Genomic DNA, 17368 nt, shown 5'->3' on the forward strand with positions numbered 1-17368 from the left:
TAAATGACCTTAGCTTACTGTAACTTTATAAACTTAAATTTTTAAAAATTTGACTTTTGTAATAACAGCTTAAAACACAGATCGTACAGCTGTACAAAAATATTTTCTTTTTTTTTTTTTTTTTTTTTTGAGATGGAGTCTCGCCTTGTTGCCCAGGCTGGACTGCAGTGGTGCGATCTCGGCTCACTGCAACCTCCACCTCCCTGGTTCAAGCGACTCTCCCACCTCAGCCTCCCGAGTAGCTGGGATTACAGGTGTGTGCCTCCACGCCCAGCTAATTTTTGTATTTTTAGTAGAGACAGGGTTTCACCATGTTAGCCAGGCTGGTCTCGAACTCCTGACCCACCCACCTGGGCCTCCTAAAGTGCTGGGATTACAGGCATGAGCCACCACAGCCGGCCCACAAAAATATTTTCTTTACGTCCTTATTCTATAAGCTTTGATCTATTTTTTAGTTTTATTTATTTTACTTTTTAAACTTTTTTTAAAAAATGAAAACACAAACACACACATTAGGCCTATGCAGGGCCAGGATCATCCATCTCACTGCTTCCACCTCCACAGCTTGTCCCACTGGAAGGTCTTCAGGGGCAGTAATGTACGTGGAGCTGTCATCTCCTAAGATAACAATGCTTTCTCCTGTAATCCCTCTTGAAGAACTGGTCTGCGGCTGTTTCACAGTTAACGTTTTTTAATAAGTAAAAGGAGTACACTCTAAATACGCAAACCAGCAACATACTTATGTATTATCAAGTATTATGTACTATACATAATTGTATGTGCTAGACCTGTATACGACTGGCAGCGCAGGAGGTTTATTGATACTGGCATCGCCACAAACATGTGAGCAGTGCATGGTGCTACAAAGTCACTACAGCTATGATGTCACTAGGCGACAGAAAGGTTTCAGCTCCATTATAATCTTAGGGGACCACCGCCATATATGCGGTCTGCCATTGACCAAAAAGTTATGTGGTGCATAACTGTATATATATATTTTTAAAAGACAAATCCTTGAGAATGAAGAAAAACAAGAAAGAAGACGACAGGAACAGAATTTCAGAAGCGGGAAAGCTGACAGATGAAAGATAAGTGATTTAGCTGACACAAGGCAACCAATTCCCAAGTCTGCAGTGGAGAAATCCGAGAGCTGGTCAGTTACACCCAAGGCTCATCAGAAGTCCCTGGGGCCTAGAAGGGGTGTCCAAAACAAGGAAGGCTGGGGAGAAGCTATCTGAGAAGCAGTGAGCTCCCTGGACATCCGCTTCAACTACACCCAGCTTGATGACCACCTCACTCACTCTGACAGAAGACTGGAGGGTCTCTCAGAAGAGGGTAAAGGAGGAAGGGGCTCGAAGAGAGGGGGGCTGCTGATTAGCACATCTGAAGGCGTAGATACATTCCTTAAGGGAATTATAAGTAACTATATAGCTCCAGGCAACCAGGCCCTAATCCTTGAAATAGGAAATCCACTAGGAGATTGTAGAGTATCTCTGGGAAATCAAATAACTCCGAGTCAACAAGCCCCACCCATGGGCTTGGAGATTCTCATGCATGATCAGGTAAGCGAGGAGGAGCAGGGCATTGGAAGGAGGACGCTCATGTGGAAGACAGAAACCTAAGCAAACCGGAAAAGGTGACTTGGGGGAATGGAAACCATTCAAAGAGTAAAAAGGGTAAAAACAAAACAAAAAGCCCTGCCATTAATATTCTTAGAATAACAACAAATTGCCAGGCATGGTGGCTCATGCCTGTAATCCCAGCACTTTGGGAAGCCACGGCAGGCAGATCGTTTGAGGTCAGGAGTTTGAGACCAGCCTGGGCAACATGGTGAAACCCTGTCTCCACAGAAATAAAAATAAAAATTAGCTGGGTGTGGTGGCATGCACCTGTGGTCCCAGCTACTTGGGAGGTTGAGGTAGGGGGATCGCTTGGGCCTGGGAGGTGAAGGCTGCAGTAAGCCGTAATTGCACCACTGCACTTCAGCCTGGGTGACAGAGCAGGACCTTTTCTTTCTCTCTTTCAGAAAAAGAAATTATACTGTATTTTTACTATTTTTTTGAGACAGGGTCTCGCTCTGTCACCCAGGCTGGAGTGCAGTGGCATGATCATGGCTCACTGCAGCCTCAACCTCCCGGACTCATGCGATCCTCCCACCTCAGCCTCCCAAGTACCTGGGATCACAGACATGCACCACCACGCCTGGCTAATCTTTTTTTTTTTTTTTTTTTGTAGAGACAGTGTCTTGCTATGTTGCCCAGGCTGGTCCAGAATTCTTGGGTTCAAGGAATCCGCCTGTCTTGGCCTCCCAATGTGCTGGGATTATAGGCATCAGCCATTGCGTCTGGCCAAGAAATTATATTGTAAACGTGAAACAAAAACAGACACAATTTGGGGAACAAAGATTTAAAACATGATAGCAAAAGTGGCTAAATTGAGGGGATGGAACAAAAAGTTGAGACAATGGCTCTCAGGACAAGACAGAAAAATGGAAAACAGAGGGAAAAAAATGATAAAGTCTTCTCTAGGAAGTCAACTTTGGAATCATAGGAACACCAGAAAGAAAGAACAGAGAAAATGTTGGGCAGGAAATGAGTCAAGAAACTTTTCAGGAAAACTTTACAGGACTGAAAAACAAATTTCCAGATTGGAAAGGCCCACTGTGTATCCAACACAATGGATGAAAACACACCCAGATAGAGATTAAGGTGCAGCACTGAGATGTCAGAAGCCGGGAGCAGAGAAGATCCTAAACACTTTCAAAGAGAAAAATAGCTCATATTTGAAGTATCAAAAATCAGAATGAGCCGGGCACGGTGGCTCACGCCTGTAATCCCAGCACTTTGGGAGGCCCAAGAGGGCAGATTGCCTGAGGTCAGAAGTTCAAGACCAGCCTGGCCAACACGGTGAAACCCTGTCTCTACTAAAAATACAAAAATTAGCCGGATGTGATGGTGGGTGCCTGTAATCCCAGCTACTTGGGAGGCTGAGGCAGGAGAATCGCTTGAACCCAGGAGGCTCGCTTGAACCCAGGAGGCGGAGGTTGCAGTGAGCTGAGATCGTGCCACTGCACTCTGGCCTGGGCGACAGAGTGATACTCTTGTCTCAAACAATCAGAATGGGTTTAATTTCTGATATGGTTTGAATGTCTCACTCAAATCTCATGTTGAAATGTAATCCCCAGTGTTGGAGGTGGGGCCTGGTGGGAGGTGTTTGGATCATGGGGGTGGGTCCCTCATGAATGGCTTGGGCCATCCCCTTGGTGATAAGTGAGCTCTCACTCTGAGTTCACAAGGGATATGAGATCTGGTTGTTTAAAAGTGTGTGACCACTCTCTCTTGTTCCTACTGTCGCCATGTGAAGTGTCTGCTCCCCTTTTGTCTTCCGTCATGACTGGAAGCTTCCTGAGGCCTCCCTAGAAGCCAAGTAGATGCCAGCATCATGCTTCCTGTACAGCCTGCAGAACCCTGAGCCAATTAGACCTCTTTTCTTTATAAATTACCCAGTCTCAGGTATTTCTTTATGGCAATGCAAGAATGGGCTAATACATTTTTTTTTTTTTGAGACAGGTTCTCGTTCTGTTACTCAGGCTGGAGTGCAGTGGTGTGATCACAGCTCACTGCAACCTCAACCTCCCTGAGCTCAAGTGATCCTCCTGCCTCAGACTCCCAAGTAGCTGGGACTACAGGCATGTGCCACCATGCCTGGCTATTTTTTCTATTTTTTGTAGAGACAGGGCCTCACTATCTTGCCCAGGCTGGTCTCAAATTCCTGGACTCAAGCGATCTTCCTGCCTCAGTTTCCCAGATTGCTCAGATTATAGGCATGAGCCACTGTGCCTGCCCAGGTTTAGATTTCTCAACAGCAACACCAACACACTGATAGCAAGAAGACAATAAGTCATACTTTCAAAAATCTGCAAAAAAATGTCTTTTTTTTTTTTTTTTTTTTTTTGAGACAGAGTCTTGCTCTGTCACCCAGGCTGGAGTGTAGTGGCACGATCTCAGCTCACTGCAACCTCTGCCTCCCGGGTTCAAGTGCTTCTTCTGCCTCAGCCTCCTGAGTAGCTGGGATTACAGGTGCAGGCCACCAAACCTGGCTCATTTCTGTATTTTTAGTACAGACAGTGTTTCACCATGTTGGCCAGGCTAGTCTCAAACTCCTGGCCTCAAGTGATCCGCCCGCCTCAGCTTCCAAAAGTGCTGGGATTACAGGTGTGAGCCACCACGCCCAGCCAAAAAAATGTATTTTTAATCTAGAATTCTATACCCAGCCAAACTCTCAAATGGGTCTGGAACATTTGTAGACATTTTTAAAATGGCAAGGTTTCAACAATTTTACCCACCGTGCGCTGTTTCTCAGGAAACTACTGCATGTCCTCTATCAAAATAAGAGTGAACCAAGAAAGAAGAGTTGGGATACAGAACACAGGAGAGCCATCCCAGGAGACAAGTCAAGGAAGCCTCCAGGGAAGATCTCAGGGTAAAAAGCACCTCAGACACTGAGGGCAACCAAGCCAGAAGGGGGCAGAGGGCAGTGCAGTTCAAAAACAAGCAAGTCGAGAGCTGTCACCACCATGCCCTCTTCCACTTCACTTTTTTTTTTTTTGAAACCTACTGAAACTATTCTAGAATGTGCTCCACCAAAACAGAAGAATACATTGAGAAAGGGGAACACAACAGATTCAGGAACCACAGAATCCAACTAAGGAGACAAGCCAGGGAAACTCCCAGGATGACACATATGCAACAGGCCTAGAGCGCAGTCAGCACAGATAGAAGGAGACTCGTGGACTCTAAGAAAGGCAGTGGAATTGAGAGATTCACCGATACGACTGAGCTTGTGGAAATTTGTATTGCGAGGCCACTGGAAGATGTAGAAAGAAAGCAAAGCAAATGAAAAGCCAGGGCAACTTTACCTTTCGAAAAAACAGAGTAAAAATGGGAATATAAACAGAGTATACTATAATGCTCAGTTGGAAATATTTGTGTACATACAATGATATAAAGAGTGAATACTGATTTAACTAAACTTTAACCCCTTGGTGGGTTAGGGGGAGTGAAGCAGAGGAGTGGTGATTTAAGACAGCCAGATCCTTACCCACTTAATCGAAAGTCAACAAGTACCGAATCAAGTCAATGCATGTGAAGACAGCAGTATGTACACATTATTTGAGAAATATGGAGATATGTACATACCAGAAGAAAGAGCTAAAAGAGTTGAAAGTGGTTACCTCTAAGTAGAAGCACGTGGGGGGCATTTTGTTGTCTTCTAGGATTCTTTGGCTTTTAAATTATGTCCCTGCATTACTTTGATAAAAGAAGGTATTTTAACAGGCAGAAAAGAGTTAATAACATACATGGAACTTCCAAACCCTTTGCTTTTGCCATCACAGAAAGTATGTCCCGCGTGGAGTGGATAGCACTGAAGACATGGCGGTCTTCTGTGTTCTTACAAAGAGGAGGCAGATAGGACCTCAACGATGTGCTTTGCAGAAGGTGGTTGATATAATGGTCAAGTTCGTCTTGGCTTTCTGTAATTGGACAAGCAAGAAAAAGAGCCAATGAAACCAAGCTGTAGAAATATGACTACACAATAGTGACCATGGGTAGCAAGCAGCACTGAGTAGGCTTAGCAGATGACAACACTGAGATATCGATATTTGCACTCCCACTCACCCCTGAAGAGTAAGAAGAGATTTACAGAGATAATGTATGTGTGTAGAAATTTGCTGTTTGGAAAAACTTTATCCCAGGAAAAAAAAACTACCGGTCAAGATAGTGTTACATCTCGTCCTCCCAAGATGAACTGAATAATATGTAAGACAGCCTGAAGGATAGCAGCCGAAGTCTGGGCTTTTTGTTTTAATTTGTCATGAGTGAGCTAAGCCTTATGGAACTCCCGGCCCTAATTCCAACTACTATCTAAAAGTGAAAAACAGATCACCTCAAAACCTTATTCAGACTGAGAAATGTTACATACATAGGGTTTCATCACTCATATCCAACCAAACCTAGATCATTCTACCACTCCTTTGAAAATTCAAGCAGTATGTTTCTGTCTTCAGAATGTATGTATTCTGTGCAAAGTCCCCATTCCTGGCCAGCCACGGTGGCTCATGCCTGTAATCCCAGCACTTTGGGAGGACGAGGCAGGCTGATCAGTTGAGCCCAGGAGTTCAAGACCAGCCAGGGCAACATAAGGAGACCCCATCTCTATAAAATATAAAAGAATTAGCTGGGTATGGTGGTGCTTCCCTGTAGGCCTATAGTCTTAGCCACTTGGGAGGCTGAGGTGGGAGGATTGCTTGAGCCCAGGAGGTCGAGGCTGCAGTGAGCCATGATCATGCCACTGCACTCCAGCCTGGGCAACAGAGCAAGACCCTGTCTCAAAAACAAACAACAACAACAACAACAACAACAACAAAAACAGAGAGAGAGAAGAAAAAAAAGAAAAAAAGTCCCCATTCCTGAAACTCTTTGTCCTTCTAGGTTTAAAAATGCCCCACTTTCAAGGACATCATTTGCAGTTTTGGTTTTTAAACTGGCATTTTATTCATTTTAATATATGCAAGTTTCAGAAGCCTCTTTTTTGTTTTTCCTTGTTTTTAATTATCAATCATTGTCTATATTTGAGTCTTAGGGCAATTTTATCACAATGCTAAAGTTTAAATAAATTCAGCGAACTACCCACAAAAGCATTCCAAGCTGTACCTTGATTACAGGTGTCTTCCGGATATCCTACCAAATCTGAATCACTATCAGGACTGAAAGTCCCTTCGCTGGCATTGTCAAACAACTTCTCATCACAGTCTGGATCCAGAAAAGTCAGATATGTGTAGAACGATGTGGTGAGAAATTCCGAAAGGTTCCCTAATTTTACTCTGCCAAGAAGACACCGTGTTAGGGACACAGGTAGTGTGTGGATAACCTTCCACTATGAATCACTGAGAGACTTTTGCACAACCATGTGGTGCTTCTGCCAGAATCAATACATATATCACTCTGCAGATTGCCCCATATAAGCGGTCAGCCAAGACATTCAAACAAAAATTCAATAGCAAGTATGAAGTGAACGCGCACAGCATATTAAAAGCCAAATGAATCACACTGACTTCTTACTCCCAACCCAACACAAATACGACTCTATTTTACTGAACCAACCAACAGTTTGACAAAATATATTGCGCAAACTACTTTTAAACAGAACCAACCCATGTTTTTGTTTTGTTTTTTCCCCCAAAACGACTGGCCCAGAAGCAGTGATTCTCTGGGCACACTCGTTCCATTATTTATGAGTCCCTACTACGAAACACTGTCACACAGGGACAGGGGTGCTATGATGGAAGCCATCCCCAGACTGGAGCAGAAGCCCTGAGTGGCCCTATCACCTTAGGCTGGGCACAGTTCCACTGAAACCTGGACGCTGGGTTTGGCAGCCTGGGGCCTGAGGTTCTGCAGGTCCAACCCCACACGCTGGGAGTGATTTGCATGTACAGAAGAAAACATTCTTAAAAGGTTACACCGGGGGAGCAGAAAGCAATGGATCCCTCCCTCAGAGTTATCAGCACCAGATTGGGATTTAGTTGAAAAGGCTGAGAAACGTTTAAAGAGTCAATTGAGGCATATGTAATGCAATAGTATCAGAGGTGCCAGAGCTTCAGCCTCAAAAGGGCTATAACCAGAATGACAGCCCGAGGGAAAGAAAAGCCTTCCTTTAATTGAGCACCCCCCCAAGTGGATCCAGTGGGTATGTAGGGTGAGTTCAGCTTTTAAAAAACCCTCAGAAATAGGCTGGGCACCATGGTTTATGCTTGCAATCCCAGCACTTTGGGAGGCCAAGGCAGGTGGATCACCTGAGCTCAGGAGTTTGAGACCACCCTGGCCAACATGGTGAAACCCCTCTCTACTAAAAATACAAAAATTAGCAGGGTGTGGTGGCAGGCATCTGTAATCCCAGGTACTTGAGAGGCTGAGACAGAATTGCTTGAACCTGGGAGGTGGAGGTTGCAGTGAGCCGAGATCGCGCCACTGTACTCCAGCCTGGGCGACAGAGACTCCGTCTCAAAAGAAAAACAACAACAACCCTCAGAAATAGAGGAAAAGCCAAAACTGTGACTCAACTTATCAAGAACTTAATTATCTTTGCAATATAATTTTTATAACACTGTGTTACATAGTTATAACTCCTATATGTAATCTATAAATCATATACTAAATTATAACTATATTAATTTTATTTATAAAGCTCTTAATGATCATGAACTGAGCAGAAGTAGCCTAGGCATTCCAGTCTCTTCTAAGGCTCTCTGAATCATCTGCCATGGTCTATAACCAAGGGGCCCTCCTGACACCAATAAGCCCTCATCCAGCTCAGCACCAGGGCTTAGAGGCCGGGTTCTGGGTTCACACAGAGCTGCTGCACCTATTCCTCTTCTGCCAATGGCTCTCTGAGTCTACAGCTCCTTGTCTATGAAATGGGAATTCACCCCAAGTCGGAAAGTGAAGCCTCAATGAGACAACACATTGAATACACGGCCAGTGCTCAGTGAACTGCAGACAATTTCCTTTTTACAATGATTAGATCTCAATAAAAGGATTTATTTTGCGGCTGGGCACAGTAGCTCACACCTGTAATCCCAGCACTTTGGGAGGCTGAGGCAGGTGGATCACCTGAGGTCAGGAGTTTGAGACCAGCCTGGCCAACATGGTGAAACCCCGTCTCTACTAAAAATACAAAATTAGCCAGGTGTGGTGGCACATGCCTGTGATCCCAGCTACCTGGGAGGCCGAGGCAGGAGAATTGCTTGAACCTGGGGGGTGGAGGTTGCAGTGAGCCGAGATTGTGCCACTGCACTCCAGCCTGGGCAACAAGAGTGAAACTCCGTTTCAAAAAAAAAAAAATTATTTTGCAAAATGGTTAATTATAGGCCTTTGGTATTCTCTCTCAGTTACGATGCCATGCACCAGGTGGTAACTGAAGCAAATTGGAGGTAAAATGTGCAAAAGTGGATGCAGATTGCTGGTATGGCACTAGTCCTGGAAGTGTATACAGCAAAACACTGGGGACAGTCTCGCGAGAAAGGCCAGGAGAAGCTTGGATCAAGGGCCACTTCAAGTCTACAGCAAAACCTGCAAGAAGCTCTGTGGGCAAAAGGACCAACCTCAGCGGGCTCTTCAAATCGCTCAAGGCCAGGGTTAGAAATAACAGGGACTTAACTTTGGGGACATCATGTGAAATGAGCCAGTCACAAAATGATAAATGTTGTATGATGCCACTTATATGAGCTATCTGGAGCAGTCAAACTCATGGAGACAGAAAGGCTGCTGGTTGCTAGGGGCTGGGAGGAGGGGGAAGTAGAGTTGCTATTAATGGGTGTACAGTTTTACTTGTTGCAAAATGAAAAGAGTTCTGGAGATTGGTTGCACAACAATGTGAATGTACTTAACACTACTGAACTATACACTTACAAATGGTTAAGGTAATGTTATAGGTAAATTACCATAATTTTAAAAAAACGACAGTGACTTTGCTGTGGTAGGAGTGTCCCTGGGGTGAGAGGATGTGAGAAGAAAGGGTGACTTCAACTCCAAAAGTTTTAGCAACTGGAATTCCATCAGGGACCAAACAGAAGCCTCCCTGAGCCCTGGAAAGGCTACACCAGGGCTGAGCTACACAGTGAGATTCTCCTTTTTTTTTTTTTTTTTTGAGACGGAGTCTCATTCTGTTACCCAGGCTGGAGTGCAGTGGTATGATCTTGGCTCACTGCAGCCTCTACCTCCTAAGTTCAAGCGATTCTCCTGCCTCAGCCTCCCAAATGGCTGGGACTACAGGCGTGCACCACCATGCCTGGCTAATTTTTGTATTTTCAATAGAGACAGGGTTTTGCCAGGCTGGTCTCAAACTTCTGACCTCAGGTGATCTGCCTGCCTCAGCCTCCCAAAGTGCTGGGATTATAGTGTGAGCCACCATGCCTGGTCCACAGCATTCTCTTGGGGCCCTTCTGGTATATCCTAGGGGATGGAAGAAGATGAGAGAATAGACACTACAGAGAAGACCTCTGCCTTGTGACAGTAGAGGGCACAAAAATGGAAGGGGTATTTCTGGAGGGCAAGCCCTCTATCACTCAAGGTGCTTAAGCATAATACCTGGGTGCGTCTGCCCTACTTGGGGCCTGTAAACCAGAAGGGGGCTCATTCCACAGAGGGTGAGGGGCCAGTGACCTACACAGACTCATTCAGGTGCTCTGCTGTGAGGGCTCTAAGGAATTTGCCAAGTCCTGCAAATGAATCTTAAGGTGATAGCATATTCAAGTTGGTGCAAGGAGCATTTACTGGGCACCTGCAGGATCCCAGGCAGAGTATTTTCTTCCACACCTTTTAACAGAAATATACACAGAATTCCATACATGCGTTCCAAGAAGAACAGATGTTTCAGAGGGACTTGATGGTTCACCTCCCTATGTCCGAGGCCTCCTGGTGCCTGTAAAGCTTAAAAGATATCAGCCGAGTGCTGTTTCAGAGATGAGCCAAGTTTCACACGGGCAACTGGATTAGAGAAGTGTTACCTTCCTGCTTACTCTAAAACTGCATGCTTTTAGGTTCAACAATTAATATGAAAAATGGGACAAGGGCAGCAAAGGACTTTAAGAAAGGTCGGTGCTACTCTTATATTTTTTAAAAAAATCACAAATTACCTGGCTCCTCCAAAATATCCATCCTCTAGTTTTCTAATTGTGGAGAGCACAGCAGAATGAATGTCTGAGCCATCATTTGCTAAGGAAAAAAAGTGATGAATTAGTTTAGTCTGGGCAGACTTTTTTTCCCTGTTATGCACTGAAACATTTTCATCAACACCATCTAATTAAAATATTTCTGGCATAGAAGATTCCCGAGATAAGAAATCAAACTGCTAAGAAGCCCCTTCAGTGCTTAGTTCTGGCCATGGGAGCCATTTTAAACATTTGTAAGAGCCCAAACCACCCCTGGGGCAGGAGGGAGCCTGCTGAAATCCCTGGAGTTACTGAGCATGGTGCGACTGATGGGGAAGGTGAGTGTGGGTCTGCCCGTCATCCTCCAGCAGGTGCACAGGTAGGCCAGCTCGATCCTTAGCATCTCCACGATCATCTCATTGTCGAGGGCCAGGTAGAAGTGATGCTGGTCGGTGAACTGAAAGTCAGAGGAGGCTGGGTAAACGGCCACCCTTTCTTTACCTGGAAACACCAGCTGACAACTCAGGTCAGCACTAATCCTGGGGTTTTATTGCCAGGCAAGAGGCTCAGTACTGGTTTCAATCCACCCAGTCATGGGGCTGCCCTGCTCAAGATCAGACAAATCAGTCTGCTGCCTGCCCGGGAGCTGTCGCTGTAGGGTGGAAGGGAAAGGTGCACTGCTAGATTTATTTCCAGCTCCTCAGATGGGGATTTAAGCAACTTGCCCAACACTGCTGTCTCTGAAAGCAAATCAATAACTCCTTAATTCCTGATCCTTCCAGGGCTATGGGTTCGAAGATGCTTTCCAAGTGGGGGCACTGTGAGCAGGTGAGAGGTGGACACTCTGTTTACCTGATTGATGGCTTTGGTTAATGTCAACTAAAGACACTGCTGCCTGATGTTGAGAACAAATCAAATTGTTCTCTTGGCCTCTGGACTAGTGCATGCTCAACTCTGGACTGAAATTTGCTACTAAGGGAAATAGCTCGCAAGATTTCTGTGAGCAGCAGGGGCTAGGATGAAAGAGCAGCTTGACCCAAGACCCCATGACCAACCCTGTGCCCAGGTAAGCGGGGGTTGTGCCCTGCGCTGCCAAAGCGATCCCACTGTTGGTCTTTCTAGCTGCCCAAATGGGTGAAAAACATTTTCAATGTACTTCCACAGGACTAGTTTTCTTTGGAAACCAAAGCTCTCCAGTAAGTTCCATGAGTACATTCAGTATCCCGGTAAGCGAGGGTGTGGCCAGAAAATCAGCCTGGCTGTGTGTTACACAGAGGGTCTGATGACAGCTTGCACAAGGGTCAGAGATGATTGTGATTAGGGGCACAAGGGCTGTGAGTCAAGTGACATGTCAACAGCAAACTTCTAAAGCAGTCTGAATTTCACTAGTATTCATGACTGGAAGTGATGGCACGCCTGTCTCAAAAAGCATTTACCGAGCACCTACTACAGGCAGACTTGTACTAGGCTCTTGGTATCATTTCATATGTCTCTATTTGAACCTATGCATGCAGAATTCTGTCATATTCACAGGAGAAAAGCTTACCAGACAGCAAAGAGAACTTAAAAAAAAGATGCTCGTTGGCCTGCTCTCCTCACCTGGGGTGTAAAAGTAAAGATTTGGTTCCTAATCACATATAGTTTAGAGGTTCCAAGGACACCAATATGTCGATACGGTCGCCCACTCAAATTCATATTCTTATTCCGTCCTGTTTGAGAAGTAAAAGAGAAATTGGAGTTAGAGGAAATACGGTTAACAAGTAATCCAGGCAACTCAGGCTAAGACTGAGCTTATTTCTAGATTAGACAACCCATTTGGGGCTTGGTTCTTCTACTGCCATCATCCTTCTTTAAAATGGCACGAAGCTGAATATTAAAACAAATCCCGCCCCCTTCTTTTCATGAATGTATATGAACAGTACCCGGTTGGAACTGCATGGAATAAAACTACTAAAAGGACTATAGAACATTTACTTTCGATTTACTTAGTATTGAGCCATAATAGTAAACAAAGTCAGATTGTAGAAAAAGCATAGAGAACCTCCTCCCATTTTAATGTGTAAATGAGCATTTTCTGATACTAAAGGTAAACATGAGAAGCATTATCAAGACACAAATGACTTTTCCAATTGTAAATTTTTCAAGGTGGCTCCTTACTTTACAACAGATCCGGCGAATGCTTGGCCACCTGTGATGGTGCCCACTGAACGGGTGTGAGAACGTGCTGGTTTGCCCGTTCCTCTTCACATCGAAGCGGTGGAACCGCCTGCTTTAGTGTTTTGTCCAAGTCTTTAGAACTTACGTATATCACAGTCTCCCTCAGACCCCAAATCTAGAACCGAGATGCCCCCATGCCAAAAAGGCCCAGGTAATTTCCCCAAACCTACCAAGCTTGGCATATATGTGACTAAGAATCCGGCCCGGCTGGACTTGAATTGGATGAATGTCCGCGATACTCTGGACGTTCACCCCGTGTTTCCTCAATAAGTCCTTAATGTGATTGTTTTCTGCCAAAACAGTAACTGTGAACAAGAACACAGAATGAGCGTTAGCTCATGACTCTTGTCTCTTCACGTGGACACGTGTTCCTTACTGCCCTCTTCTGCCTGGTGACATACACATCAGCATGCTCTTCCATGCAATGACTGGCTTTGGAAATGACAGTGTTCGTCCTGCTGCTCCTCCCCATTCTGTCCTTGCCACCCCTCAACAACCTCAACGCCTATTTATCAAGTGCCTTCATTGTGCAAGATAGTCTGATAGAAGACTTCTAGAAATTGTCCTCAATAAGTCCCAAGCCAAATTGCCCCGTCTCAAGTAATGTCTTGCCTCCCTCTGGGTCTGCATCTATTCTAAACCTGCCTGGTGTCCCTTTTTGTGCAGGGTCAGGAGTGGAAACAGCTCCACTTGGGGGATGCCAGAAGCCTGTGCCCCTGCTCCCAAAGGACGGGGGAAAGAAGAGTAGGATGGGGGCGCCTGCTGGCAGGGGATGTTCTGAGGGGACATCCTTCCCTCTAGAGAAAGCAAAGTAGGTCTGTGAGTGGGGATGCTGGCGGTAGTGGAGCAGCCTGGCCCATTCAGAACCCCCGCACAGGGCCCCACCGGTGGGGAAAAAGCACCCCAGGGCTGGCCTGGGCCCCATCTCTGGTGGGAGAGGCTGGGCATCTGGCTCTCCAGCAGGCAGGGAGCTGATTGTGCCTGGGACCTGGGGGCCCATGGAGGAGGGAGGCCATCACCGGGGACAACCCGGGATCGGCTAGGCTGCACCTGCTGTACTAGTACCGCTGGCCTTTCTGAGAAGGGACAGTGCTTTGGCAAAGGGAAGGAGTACAGGGATGGGACTGGAAAAGGGGAGCACGGCCACAGGGAGAGAGGTTGGTGCCATGTCCAGCTGCGGCCGAGCCCCCTGGGAGCTGGAGAGGCTCAGGGCAGCGCAGGATTGGCTACTGTTAAGTACAATCATTGTACTCACAGGCTAGTGGGGCCGGAATGTACAATACATATACATGCAGTTGAGAGTTGAGTGTCACCTCTTTATATTTACACAGCACTTGATGCCTTTTCAAGTATTTTAATATCCATTATCTCATCTGACCTTCACAACAAGCCCCCAGGGAAGCCTTGCATGCTCAACTGGCCAGTTACAGCTGCACGTGGACTGAAACCTAATCTCCTAGGCCCTCAGCAAATGGGAACATCAGCCATGCAGGGCTGGCTAGGTGGCTTTCCTTAACACCTGTCTCTTCTAAAGCTTCCAATGACAGGCATGACTCCACATTTATCAAAACCCCAGCAGCCACTCTCTGTAGGAGTAACTCCTTTAGTGCAGTGGTTTTGGGGGAGACCTGGGAGCCTCATGATCTGTGCAGCTGGATGTGGCTAAGTTTCCGAAACTGCACTTCCCCTACTCTGTGCCTGACCTTCTGGGAATTTCTACACTGTTCTATTAAACAAATGCTGGTCAACACCCATCAAAGTGTCCCAGCCTGCAGGTGGAAAAACGGTCTTAATAGATTCAAGGGACTAATTAGCAGGACATGCTCTGGCTTAGCGCAGGGACAATGAGTCCAGCTGGATCAGTCCACCTGGAAGTCAGGAATGGATTCACACCTGCAGCTGCCAGCTGTGGGTCCTTGAGGGAGTGGGTTAACTTCTAAGCCTCGTGTGTAAGGTGGAGATGATGATCATCATCTCAAACTTTACCTAATCAGAATGCTGTGACAGGTGTATCTCATGGCTCTATTGACTGGGTGATATCAGCTCATCTCACCACAGCATGAGCCCCCGAAGCAAAATGAGCCAGTGGCTACAGAGAAATGCTTATCATTTGTTCAATCACTGTTTTCAACGTATGGGTGCGTATGTGCCAATCAACATAGAAACTGCAAGAATGATATAGGCCTTGTCATTAAGAAGTGTACAGTCTCAGGGGCAATATGGTGTACACACAACATGCTATGACATTAGCTGGTGTGCTCTATGGGGCACAGAGAATGTTACTGGACTGCCAGGAGGTCCTCCCTAAGAAGGAAGGTAGGAAGAGAACTGCTCCACCCGGGTGCACACCACAGGCCAGGCACTACACCAAGCGCTTTCCCACTGCAGCCTCAGTACATCTTAGGAAGCCCCAGTCAGGGAGCTCAAGTCCTGATGACCCTGAGGCACAGAAGGGTGAAATCACTTGGCTAGGCGGAGGGCAGCAGCAGCCTGGGCTGGTCTCGCCCCTCTCCAGAAGAAGGGCTGGCTGGAGAGGAGGGAGAGGAAAGGTGGACACAGGTGAAAGGCGGAAAGATGTCAGGACTCCAAGGGAGGAATGAATGACCCTCAGTTGGGTTCTGAGTTTTCACCAGGCTTAGGCTCTATTTTTCAAAGAATAACAATGATGATAAATGACGCGCAACGAATCACTTGTGCCCCAGTTGCAATCAAGGTTTATATTCAAGACAACAATTGCTTTGTAGAAAGTCATTTTGTGGTTGGGAAGAATTCTGTTGCCTTTGGAAGCCACTGAGTTATATAAGGCATCTCACACAACTGCTACATGCTAAAGCATAGGCACATACACACTTTAAAAAAATTAAATAAGAAACTAGGCAACAATTTGAATTAAAATAACATTGGTTTTACAAAGTTAAATATGAACAGTAAACACGCTCACAAACCTTGTACTACAACATCAGGTTTGACTGAAGTGGAAAATCTTCTATTTAAGGGATCGATTTCACCAGTGGCAAGGAATCCCTATGAAAAGAGGAGCATTAACACTATGAAATATTGATTAACTAAAATTTCATCTTAAACTGAAGTGTGAAAATGAAATATTTTGGGGCTCAACATATTCAAGACTTTTTTCTTTATATTTTTCGAGTCAAATGCTTATTTTCTGTGAAACAGAGTAACATCATTCAAATTGCCACTGATAAACGTATTACATTTTTGCACCTAGCTCTCTAGGGCTCGTCGAATATGCCACCATCTTGTATGAGCAAAAAGAATGATAACCAATACTTTCTGAGCTCACAGTAACATGCCAGGCATTGTGTTGAGCCACTGTATGTGCACTGTCATATTTATGCCTCCTGACAGGTAGGCACTACTTTTGGGGCTCAGAAAACAACACCCCCAAAACAAAGACCTCAGCAGCAGCCTCAGAAGCATAAGTTTTCCTCTGACCTTCTCCTGCCTCTCTCTCTCAGTCCATTCTTCTGGAGGCGCCACAGAAACTAGAATTCTTCTTCCCCAAGGTGGGCATAGAAACCAGAATCCCTTTTCCCCAAAGCCAGCCACAAAACCTACAAATATTCTCTGTAAAAACTGGCGATAAAAAATTCCCTCACCTACCTTGTTTGGCTGCAGGTCATAAGGGCCCCGCTCTAGGGAGGGACCTGCCCCACACTCAGAAGGAAAGAGCGCTGCACAGAAAGGCCTCGCTGGGTTTCCCCACTTGGTCCATTAGCATTCATCAGGCCCCTTTTGTCTAATCACATTTCTACACAGCTGTCCATATTTTGTTGAAACTATGCATAAAAACAGAAAATTTCCCCTAGATCTTGGGGTATTCATTCTGAAGGCTCCCCTGTATACATGTTAAGTATATCTGCATGCCCTTTTTTCTTATTAATCAATCTGCCTCATGTCAGTGATTTTTCATCAGACCTTTAGGAGAACACCTTGGCCCCCACACTACCACCATCACCACTGTACAGGTGGGGAAACCAAGATAATGACCCAAGGGAAGTGGCTGAGTGGGGACTTGGCCCCCACAACCCCACTCCCTTGCAAAGTATTCTCTTTGAATATGCACCTCCTTGCACTTTCTACAAATGATACGAACCCCGAGAGAGAGGATCAAGGTGTTCTGGGAGTTCTGAGGAGGAACTGGACCTAGCGCTGGGCCCAGAGAAAAGCCTTTACATCAGAGAGGAGAAAGCAGGGGAGGGGAGTTACTCATTTCCCATCTCACTGATACAGAAATCAGAGCTGGAAGGTAGAGATGATCAAGTCCATCCTTTTCATTTTACAGATGAGGAAACCGAAGCCCAGAGATTAGAGACCTGCCCGGGGTCAGAGAACTAGTAAGAGACAGGGCTGGCTTTCAAAGGAGATATATGCGTTTTCCCTACTAATAAAGACAGGAGTGGAAGACACAGCCCCTAC

General features: G+C 45.7%; 1 protein-coding gene across 7 annotated transcripts in view; it reads right to left on the reverse strand.

The window, feature by feature from the left end:
- The window catches only part of PHKA2 (phosphorylase kinase regulatory subunit alpha 2), a 91725-nt gene that overhangs the window by 20332 nt on the left and 54025 nt on the right, over nt 1-17368 (reverse strand). For all 7 annotated transcript variants that reach the window (XR_010154899.1, XR_010154898.1, XM_016943186.4 and 4 more), the window contains 7 exons: nt 15874-15952; nt 13099-13233; nt 12311-12420; nt 11024-11168; nt 10697-10775; nt 6714-6883; nt 5360-5533 (listed from right to left, as the gene is read on the reverse strand). Coding sequence is in view for 5 of the 7 variants with exons in the window: in XM_016943186.4 (XP_016798675.2) it covers nt 5360-5533; nt 6714-6883; nt 10697-10775; nt 11024-11168; nt 12311-12420; nt 13099-13233; nt 15874-15952 (892 nt within the window). In the remaining 2 variants the exon portion in view is untranslated. The remainder of the gene's footprint in view (nt 1-5359; nt 5534-6713; nt 6884-10696; nt 10776-11023; nt 11169-12310; nt 12421-13098; nt 13234-15873; nt 15953-17368) is intronic.

Source organism: Pan troglodytes, chromosome X (assembly GCF_028858775.2).
Source record: "Pan troglodytes isolate AG18354 chromosome X, NHGRI_mPanTro3-v2.0_pri, whole genome shotgun sequence".
Classification (NCBI taxonomy): domain Eukaryota; kingdom Metazoa; phylum Chordata; class Mammalia; order Primates; family Hominidae; genus Pan; species Pan troglodytes.